General features: G+C 38.7%; 1 protein-coding gene across 3 annotated transcripts; it reads right to left on the reverse strand.

Moving 5' to 3' along the window:
• Window positions 1-4,698: 4,698 nt before the first annotated feature.
• otpa (orthopedia homeobox a) lies at window positions 4,699-9,526 on the reverse strand. 3 transcript variants are annotated; one of them, XM_026176893.2, is made up of 3 exons: window positions 9,343-9,526; window positions 8,378-8,793; window positions 4,699-6,149 (listed from the first exon to the last, which is right to left on the reverse strand). In XM_026176893.2, exons 1-3 carry the CDS (start codon window positions 9,377-9,379, stop codon window positions 5,628-5,630), a joined length of 975 nt encoding a protein of 324 aa, XP_026032678.1. In that variant the 5' UTR covers window positions 9,380-9,526; the 3' UTR covers window positions 4,699-5,627. The 3 variants fall into 3 exon arrangements, with proteins under 3 accessions (XP_026032678.1, XP_026032676.1, XP_026032677.1); XM_026176891.2 differs by having other exon boundaries at window positions 8,378-8,841; XM_026176892.2 differs by having other exon boundaries at window positions 9,304-9,526.
• Window positions 9,527-10,564: the final 1,038 nt, after the last annotated feature.

Here is a 10,564-nt window from a genome sequence, read left to right on the forward strand (position 1 = left end):
GCAGCAATGGGAATCAGACTGATTGCAATCACTCTCAAAGATATTGGCGAAGGTTTGCAAATAATTGCTGTCTAATAAATAAATATAGACAGATTCCTTAAACAGTCAGTCTGCACTGATGAATGCAACACATCTGTGACAGGTCTCTTTGCATCAGAGGACTTGACCCCATTCAGTAGCAAACCAATGGCAGACTGATAGCAGACTAATTTCATCTTATTGTCAGTAAGATTGCTGGCATAAAGAGGGAGGAGCTGAACCTGCTTTTTTCAGTCAGGCCAATAATTTTTCTGACCTCATTAGCATCTGTGTGTATTATGGATACACCTCTCATACATACTGTTTAACTTAGATTAACTTAGTGTAGATAGCATGAAAAAAGAACTTTTGTGCACATCTGAAGTTTAATATTTGTACCTTATTTTATTTTTCTACTTGAAGTTATTCTGTGTTTCATGACTAGGCCGAGTGGCTTTGACAAAGATTCCAAGAAGTATTAAAAACAGAGACATTAAACCTATTTATTAAGCTTTATTGGTACTGATAGGCCAATTTCTAGCTTCAGAGGTTAGCACTTTCCCTCTGTTTTCATTGTTGTCAGTGGACAAGTTTGTATGAGTATTGTATTGATCCGCTAATCATCATATCAGAATTACTGAAATGTCAGTCTACTGCTGTTGTTTTGTAAACATAATTACAAACGTGTGAATATTTGTGTGTTACCATTCTGATTTCTAATTGCTCTTTAGTATTTGTGCATAATGTCCCTCTGACATCCTTCTTGTGCACATCATAAACATATGTGAAGAAAGAAAATAACCACACGTGCATACCTGAAAATGCATGCAAACACACACATTTAAACTGTTAAACTCTCTCTCACACACACACACACACACACACACTCACACACTCACACACACACACACACACACACACATACACACACACACAAGAAAATTAATGAGCTCTCATTCATAATCCAGGATAGAGAGAGCCATATTCACCCTTGGATGGTTTATTGACTGATTTCATTTATTTGTGTGGAATAAATAGGAGGTAAACATTGGCTCGCACTCGCATTTTCTGCGACACCCTCGCTGCACAGCATTCTGGGAGAAATGATCCCACCAACAGCAGGGTCACTGATTGGCTACCGCGTCAGTGTGTGACAAATTACCCAATGAGAAACAGGTTACCCATTTCCACAAACTAATTAACCTGGCTGATAGTGAAACAAATTATTACATTTATGTAATATTATTTCACATCTGTTGCTAGACTGCAAAAATCTTTATCCCGAGGGGCTCACGAATGAAAGCCAAAGTCTATGACATGGAATTACATCAAAATAAAAAGATTCACAATAATTTATAGAACAGTACCTGCTGGCTAATTAAGTAGTAGTATTCTACAAATAGAAGAAGTAAGTCAGAACATTTCTGTGAAAATTGATACACAATAAAGCAAGTAGAGGTTTAGTCATTGATGATTATACAATCAAACACACACACGGGTCAATCATCCCAGCAGGCCTCACTGTATTGTGATATCCTTTAGATGATAACCTGCTATGTTCTGTGTTATATTTCTAGGTGATGAGAGTTTGTTTCACGGGGGTGACATAAGTATTCAGTTGTCTAAAGGAGAATGGTATAAAACTGGATACATTAATTACAGCATGCTGTCTAAAGTTAGCCTGTGATTAACAGTAATTGGATGTAATATAGCTAACACTTTTTCTTCATGTAGGTGAATGAACTTTCTGTATGATTATAAAAGTATAGGAACACTTGAATCCAGACTTGTGTAAAATAAAATAAAAGTGTTAAAGAATACATTTAGCATAACACATCCGGAAGACTGGCAGGGCCATTTTCCATAAATCCTAAATCCATGTACAAACAGTCCTCTGTATGTTTTTTTAAATTATTATTATATTTTTTTCCAAAATCTTGGCTTTCAGGGAAGTTCTGACTGACATACACAGAAATCTGTTCACATAATCATTTTGCCTTTCTCCAGAATATGGGTTAGGGACTTGCCAATATGATGTCGGGGAAGAGGAATTACTTAGCTTGGATTTCACAATAGAGAAAATATTGTATTGTTTTCAATATAATATAAATGTATCTCTAACACAGTAATGAAAAAAAAAGTGTAAGAGCAGCTTGCACTTCAGACATGAGTGCATCCATACTCCTCGTTTAAAGGTGAATGGATACCTTGGAAATCTCTGTTGCCAAAATGCTGACCAAAATGCTTGTCTAATCTAAAAGTACAGTTGTATCAGATACTCGCTGGCAGGCACTCACATTTGAGATATCTACTGTTACTGCTCTAGTTTTTTATAATCATGGGAACTCTAAATGTAATTGATTAATTCTCTCATTAGAGTGCTTAAAGGGCCTTTTCCACTGCACTTTCCACTCACTTTGTTTGGAGATTTGCAGCTTCATCAGCAAACATTGCGTCACTAGGCTCCCTTGATTAAAACCTGAACTGCAACTCAAAGGTCCGCCTTTAATGTCTATGTTCCATTTGAAGATTACATTTCAGAAGTGGAATAGAGGTGTGATGGTTAGGACTCTCGCCTCACTCTGGGAATGTCCTGGATTCAAATCTGCCTGCTGGTTGGGGCTCTCTGTTTGGAGATTTCATGTTCTCGCTGTAACTGCGTGGGCTCAGTCTGAGGACATTAGCTTCCTCCTACATCTAGCAACATGGTGAAGAAGTGGTGATTCTGAGTTGGCCGTAGGTGTGAATGGGAGTGTGGATGGTTATCTGTCTCTCTGTGTTAGCCCTGTAAAAATTTGTGACCTGTCCAGTGGTTCTACCTCATCACAGGTAGATTCAAACCGCCTACAAATCTGAACTGAGTGAGCACAAGATGGATGGATGGTTTACAAAGGAACTATATTAATAAAAGGCTTTAACATAAAATTAATAAAAAGGCTTTCCCTAAACTTGACTGTTACACAAACAGGTGCTGCACAGGAGAAGCTCTAAAGCCAACCAAGAAACATTGACTTCAATTGCCAACTGTGGGCAAAATGACTTTTATTTTATTTAAATTTTTTCTGACCATAGCCTTTTCTTGCAGAGGCAGTGCATTATTTACTGATTATAAATAAACTTAAACATGATGTGTTATTCCTAACAACGTAAAGTAAAATGATGCACTTGCTGTGTGGAGCACAAACACTCCAACACACATTTTGTGCTGCACCTCAGTGGCAGCTTCGTGTCCCGTTTCCACACTGGAATACAATCAGAGAAACTAAACACTGGAACATATAAATATCTGTATATATGTAGTTTAAGGGATTTCAAAGGCCATTACTAACTGATGCTTTAAATTAAGCTAGCGCTTTGTTTTGTTTTCAAAATTCCTGAACTTATCACTGTGTATTTGCTTCCTGATAGAAAATTTAAGACAACAAAAAACCAGCTGCCTTAGATCAGGCCTAAAAAGTAGAATTCGGTAATGAATTAATACAACACTGTGAAGTGCACTGAAATGTGTACGGCATAGACTCCATACAAAAAGCAGGATCTCACAGCTGGTTGCACAAATGCTGCATTCAAGTTCAGCCTGTTTCTCACTGTTTTATTCTTTTATTACAGAAAGCAGACCTTTTAGATAGTGCCATCAGGTCTGTTGTCACATTTAGGTCACTGGAGCAAGTTGGAAAGAGTCCGTGAGATTTATAAACCTTGTCTAATTGATGTTCCAGGTGAGATAAATGATGGGTATTACTTTATAAAGCCTGTTTTATAAGTATTATCAATTTACCTAATAAATATAATTGAATTTAGTCTGTAATTTAATTCTGTCTGCTTACAACTAAATCTATAATTTAGCTGGAAACAGACAGAAGTGCTTATTAGTGTATTAAAGCACTCACATTTGGAGGCTGGCATAGAAGCAGAATGAGAGATTAGTCAATAAAATGCAGTCATATAAAAATATGTGAAAATGTTATATTGATGATAAATACTGTACACCAATAAAAGTGTCTTTATTATTCATAATGTATCATAAACATTTTATTAAATGCTTACATGTTGCTTGTAAATGCCATTCTGTGATGCAGCCATAACGTTTGGGGCTTTGGAGGTCATTATTTGTGCTATTTGTATAACAAAAATAACAAAATGAAGAAACACACCTTTGACTCTAATTTGTCAGTTTGGTCTTTACTGAGATTGAGTTTGACACGCTTGATCTCTCCTAAATTACTAATGTGGATTCTGGATTTTGAGCATTCAGTGTGGAAGTGCTCATATAGATATATATCTATATATATATCTATGTGTGTGTATATATATATATATATATATATATATATAGATAGATAGATAGATAGATAGATAGATAGATAGATAGATAGATAGATAGATAGATAGATAGATAGATAGATAGATAGATAGATAGATAGATAGATGTAAGGCAAAGAAGTTAACAGCATCACAAATAACGCAAACTTACTTTTTTGTAGAATAATTATTTGCTACTTAAGCCTAACTTCAATGTTCATTGCTGCCTCTTTTTTTTTTTTACTTAAATAAGTTTATACCAGATAGAGAATTTGATACAGTTAACGCTAAACAAAAATTTCAGATTCATCACTACAATCATTTAAAATCTAAATACCTTTTGGACTGAGCTTGTAAAGAAACGAGGGTTAATTCGTGTTGTGGCATAATTGAAAATGGTTTTTATTTGATCATTTACACTGAATTGATATAAACATGTCCATGAAACAAAACGGTTCAAACATTTAAGAAAGTCATAGCTGAGAATAAGCACAGACATAATTTTGGAAACATAAGTTATCACAAACTGACCAAATGGGAACAAGAGTGCTTCCGCTACACAAAACATCCTATATAACAGATTATAGTTAAGTCACTTTCAATGTCTTAATTCAGAGTATTTTCCCCCTTTTTATTTTTGCTTTGGACAGCACATGCAGTCAAGTCTTTAATTTATTTATTTTTTTACCCCCGTTCCTGTCAAATCAGTCTCCCTCCTGGTGAATCGTCCATGTTTTCCTTCTTTTAAATCTCCAGGTGTGTGGCTTTTGCGTGGCCAGTGTGCATCCCTTTGGTCTTATAGAGTTGCATGCTGTGCAGCAGGAGGGGGGGAAAGGGGGAGATTGAATCTGTGATCTAGTTTTTGTAGTTAAAAGTATCCACAGAATTTGTCTTCAAAAACCTTCAGTCACCGAGCAAATATAACCGAGTGCCCCGCGGCAATCATGGCCAGGGCTGGATGTGCCCAATAAATAAATAAATAAGTGAATAAATACCGAACTCACGCATCGGTTCGTTTAAATAGAGAAATAAATAGCTGATCGAGGCTACATGCGAAATAATAAATTATAGCCTAAAACAGAACCAGTCCTATGGTTAATAAAGGCCAAAGGGCCCAATGAATAATGTCAGTTCTCCCCCTCTTTCTCGTGAACTGGGTAGAAGAAGAAGAAAAAATGTTATCTGAACAAATATCCCGGGTGTATTTGTCCCACTGTGCCTCTTTGGGTGGACTGGGTGGGTAAGAACAAAATGCACAAGATCTCTGTAGTTGGTGAAAGAAAAGCTCGTTGCCCTGACTGTCGTCACTAGGTGAAGCTCATGGATACTGTGTGCTCCAGCGCTTTGCGGCGCAGAGAGGCGATGCTTGTCCCTCTCCAGACGTCACTGTCCGGGGAGCTACACAGCTGAGGCGACCCGGTCACGTTCGTCGGGCCAGATAGAGACGCGGGGACCATTCCGGGGAAAGTGGGCTGGTAGAGGTGCGACTGCAGCCCGGAGCCGTTCGACGACATGTTGGATAGACCCATGGAGTTGGGCGGTGGTCCGGCTCCAAGGCTGCACTGAGACAGGGACTGCGCCATGGCCTGCTGGCGGCCCAGAGCGGGCGGGAGCTGCAGCTGAGACACGCCAGGCATACCTGCCGTGGCCCAGCGGGTGTCGTTGGCGTGGAAGGAGCAGAGGCTGTCGCCCATAGCCGCTGCTGCCGCAGCTGCGGATGGGAACTGAGGCAAACCGTGGTGCGTCGGCAGCAGAGTCCCCGGAGCCCGGAACACGTTGGTGGTCTTCTTGCGCTTCTTCCACTTAGCCCGTCGGTTCTGGAACCAGACCTGCAGACAAAGACGGGAGGAGTCAGGGGGAGCTGAGTCAGTGACTTTAGTGACAGGTCACGTTACCAACGCTGGGAGCACCAATAATAATAATAATAATAATAATAATAATTATATATATATATATATATATATATATATATATATATATATATATATATATATATATATATATATATATATATATATATATATATATATATATATATATTAAAAAGGTCATGATATCAATGTGTGATCATGGAAATGCACCAGCAATAAATCACAGCAGAAATACACAGATTTATGAATTTTGGTTAAATTCTCAAATAACAGCTGTTTGCAGTAATGAGTGAACATTCACATTAATGTTGAAATGACACTAAAGAGTACCAGGTTTTATTTTTATATTATTTTAATTATTCATTGCCGTTGACATCGTGGTGCCGATTTTTATTTTTTTTTTTTAATTTTTTTTAAGAAAGAGAGAGAGAGACCTATTTATTTTTTTAAGGTTCAACCAGATTTTTATGTTAAATATTTTCTACTTTAAAGTTATTTTGTGGGCTATTTATTATTATTATTATTATTATTATTATTATTATTATTATTATTATTATTATTTGTAGCAGTAGTAGTAGCAGTCGTCGTATAGTTTGAGCCACATTTTTTCAGATTCCTGTGCTACATCCAGCCTGGGATAAAAAAGGCAATGTTATTGCTGCTGTAGAGCGGTGGTTTGCTCTGTTAGTCCCGGAGTCCCCGTGCTTCTGTGGGTCTGGCTGTAAGCGGGCGTCTATGATTAATGTGAAGATTTGGTTGAGAAAGTGGGGCGCAGTAATAAGAACGGGACAATCGCACTCTCTTTCCCCGGAGTAACCCAGCCGTGAAATCCGGCCTGAAATGCATTACACTTCAAAGGAAAGAAAACGCAATTTCTCATCCCCCCTTAAAAAACAGAAATAAAAATGAGACAGGGTGCATCTTCAGCGCGTCCGGCATTAAGACGCAGACAGCGGTGACAGGCCCATCGCTAAATCGAATCTGGATCTTGCTTCTTATTTTCAGCGCTGTCATAATAGCAGATGAGCGTCATTTCGCTAATTTTGATTTTATGTAAATGGCGGAGGGACTGAATGGACTCTTGCAATAATAGTAATGATTATTATGGGGTATTATTTCACATGCGAGCGATCCAAGCGCAATTTCCGTTCTCATCCAATAAGGCGCAAGAGTGAGCCACTGAAGTGGCAGCATTACAGCGAGAATGAAATGCAGTCTGATGAAGTTGTAGACTGACCATCACTGTTAGTTCAGGACTGTTAAAAGGTTGATACGAGGCGATTAATCGAGTATAATAAAGCTGCCGTCAGCATTTGGTTCCCTGTAGATGGATTACATGCGGCAGACACTGGAATTTGGGCCATTTTAATAAGTAAACATTAAAATAAAGCAACCTCGGTTTTTAAAAGAAAAGTGATATTTTATAAAGTTTGAATAAAATCAAATAAAATACTACAAACAACCCAATTAATGCACCTTTTTTTATAACGAAAGAATGGCATGTTAGTATCAAGCTTTTTTAATAACACCTGCACTCGTTATGTTCAATGCGAAGATAAACCGCAGTGTGTGTTTAACATTAAAAATAATTAAACTATAAAAACCTAATAATATTAATAATAGGCGGATGCCATAAAACGTCGTTTATTTTATTTTATTTTTTACAGTGACTACAATTCTGTGAAATACTAAAACTTGTTTTTTGCATTCCTTCTTAGGCAATATTTTTGATATGTCAACCAAGCAATAAGCTTGATTATTTGCACAAATTGATATAACACATTCCTCTAGCTTAGAATTTGGTTTTTGTGAGAAAAAATAAAAGAGTAAATTAAACAAAAGAATCTAAAATCTTAACCCTGACTGCTTTTTTTGTTTTTTGTTTTTGTTTTGCATCCTAATAAAGTGTTTCGGTAAGCTTCCTCTAAAGAGCCGTTGTAGCGTCTGCAGAGTAACTTAATTGTGTTATGTTGCAGTAACTATTGAGCTCCAAATGAAAGCATTTGGGCTTTTTTTTAATAGTTCAATATTTAATCACTTTAATGTGCAGGTATTATTTTTGTTGCATTTTCGGTACTCCGGGAGATTTTATTTTTAACGCCTGTATGTTTCAAATCTGGGCTTTCAAAAGTTCATTTTCTTCATTTTCATTTCTTATCAACATCACACTCCCAGCCGCCTCCCACCTGCACTCTGGACTCCGTCAGGCCGATCCTCAGAGCCAGTTCCTCCCGCATGAAGATGTCAGGGTAGTGTGTTTTGGCGAAGCTCCTCTCCAGCTCGTTGAGCTGCGCCGGCGTGAAGCGGGTCCGGTGTCGCTTCTGTTTCTGGGGCTGCTGCCCTCCAGACTGGTTGGGGTTGTTGTTGCTGTTGTTGTTCTGCTGCTGTTGCTGCTGTTGTTTGTCCTGCTCTTTGCTGTTCACCTGCACCGGGTTGGATCCCCCGCCGCTGGTGATATCGTCACCCGGGAGCATCGTAGTCCCTTCCACGCCGTCCGGGCCCGGGCCGAGCTCCCCGGAGTGTCCCGGGTCAGGTCCCCCACCGCCGAGCCTGCATTTCAAAGCCTCCCTGTGGCCCAGGAGCTCCGCGGCATCCTTCATCCCTGCACAGACAACCGCAGCAGGTGAGAGCTGCACATTAAACACTTGGTCTATACAGGAAGGAAAAGGAACACGTTAGGCAAATGCAGTGACATATTCAAGTGCACACAACAAGCATGCCTTACATGCGAAAAGGCGAATTTAGGAGCCGCTGAAGCATTGTTTAGGCTGCAGTAGAGGATGAAGCAGTTGTTGTGCATGCTTTAAACGCCTCAACACAAATACAGACATTTAAAAAAAGAAAAAAAAAAAAAGAACAGAAACAGCCACTGCAGCTATTTTCAAGAGACAGCATGCACATTGCAATCTGCTCCTTAAATACTCTTCATTCAATTTGATCACACTGGTATCTTGGAAAATTGTTAAATCAAATTACGCAGTAATATAATAATAATAATTACTTTTCCAATGAATTAAGCGAGTTTAGCTCACTTCAGCCCCATTAAGATCACATAAGAAGCAAATTGACCATTTCTGAGCTTGATTTAAGATTAGAAGTTCCTCCAGCTTACAGTAGAGTTGAAGACCGGAGTTTGGTGATGTTAACTCACCGAGGCGAGCATCCAGGAGGTCGGCATGAGATAGCATTGCGCACCGCTCCAGGGCGAAATGCTATTCCCAAAAAAAAAAAAAAGGAAACGAAAAAAAGAAAAAAATCTCTATGACTTTAACCTATTTAAGAAAAATATATAGCCTAAATGAAAGCAAATTCGGTTTGTGGTTAAAAGGGAGGTTCGTTGCATTATAATGTAGTTTAGCGAAATGGGGAGGCGCTTAACAACGGAATGAACCCATGAGCTTCTCCAAACGAGGACCAATCAGAGTTGAAGCCTGAGGTATGTCAGCTTTAGCCCGAGACCCGAGCACCCACTCCACCTGCTCCTCCTCCTCCTTCTCCATCCTCTCCATCCACAAGTTCATTCCTCCTCATTCCTGTAATTGGCTTTGATTTCTCCCCCCAAATTACATCCAATAAAATAACCTGATTTAATATCTGAGCGAAAGCTTCGACCCGCTCAAGAAATGTTGGATCACCACAATATTTGTTTAATTGCGCACGCTGCTCTGCGTGTGCTTTTACAGCAAGCCACTCGGACAAGAATTATTATTACTCGTATTAGGAAGAACCACATAAAGAGATACCACATGACAGCTACGAGTCTGCATCTTTTAATACTGCTTGTTCTTGTTCATTTTTTTTTTCTTTTTAGTCAGCTTGACGATATCATCCACCTATTTACGACATTAAATACCTCTTGGAGGTCAGACTTTTTTTTCTTTTTTTTAATTTCCCGTTACTGGAATCAACTAACTTTATTTGTGACCAGGCTAATGTTCAAGGCCAGCAGGTTTATATAAGATTCGTCATATCTGAGCACTTTGAAATAAAAGCAGTATAAAGTGGATGTGATCTCCTGTATAGTTCCAACTGTCAGGCAGGGAGGGACTCGGTCTAAATGATGTGTGAGCAAATTAATTCAGCGAACAGTAAAGTGAGGATGCTCGCCTTTGATAAAGGGACACAGTCAGCCTAATATACCCGAAAGTCTGACACCTGAACAGATAGTCTGACAACACGGGCAACCACGTAATCATGTTTCCAACACTTTCAGGTGGGGATGGGGGGAGGCATCAGTTGTTTTTTTAAAAATCATCTGTCTAAATTATGTTGAAGAAACAAGAAAAAGCTTTTAAAAATTAACTGAAAACTCTCTTTGTCAGTAAACCACCATTAGACTCAATTAGCACGCCTGCTTTTTTATTTTTATTTTG

This window comes from Astatotilapia calliptera, chromosome 7 (genome assembly GCF_964374335.1).
Source record: "Astatotilapia calliptera chromosome 7, fAstCal68.1, whole genome shotgun sequence".
In the NCBI taxonomy this organism is placed as follows: domain Eukaryota; kingdom Metazoa; phylum Chordata; class Actinopteri; order Cichliformes; family Cichlidae; genus Astatotilapia; species Astatotilapia calliptera.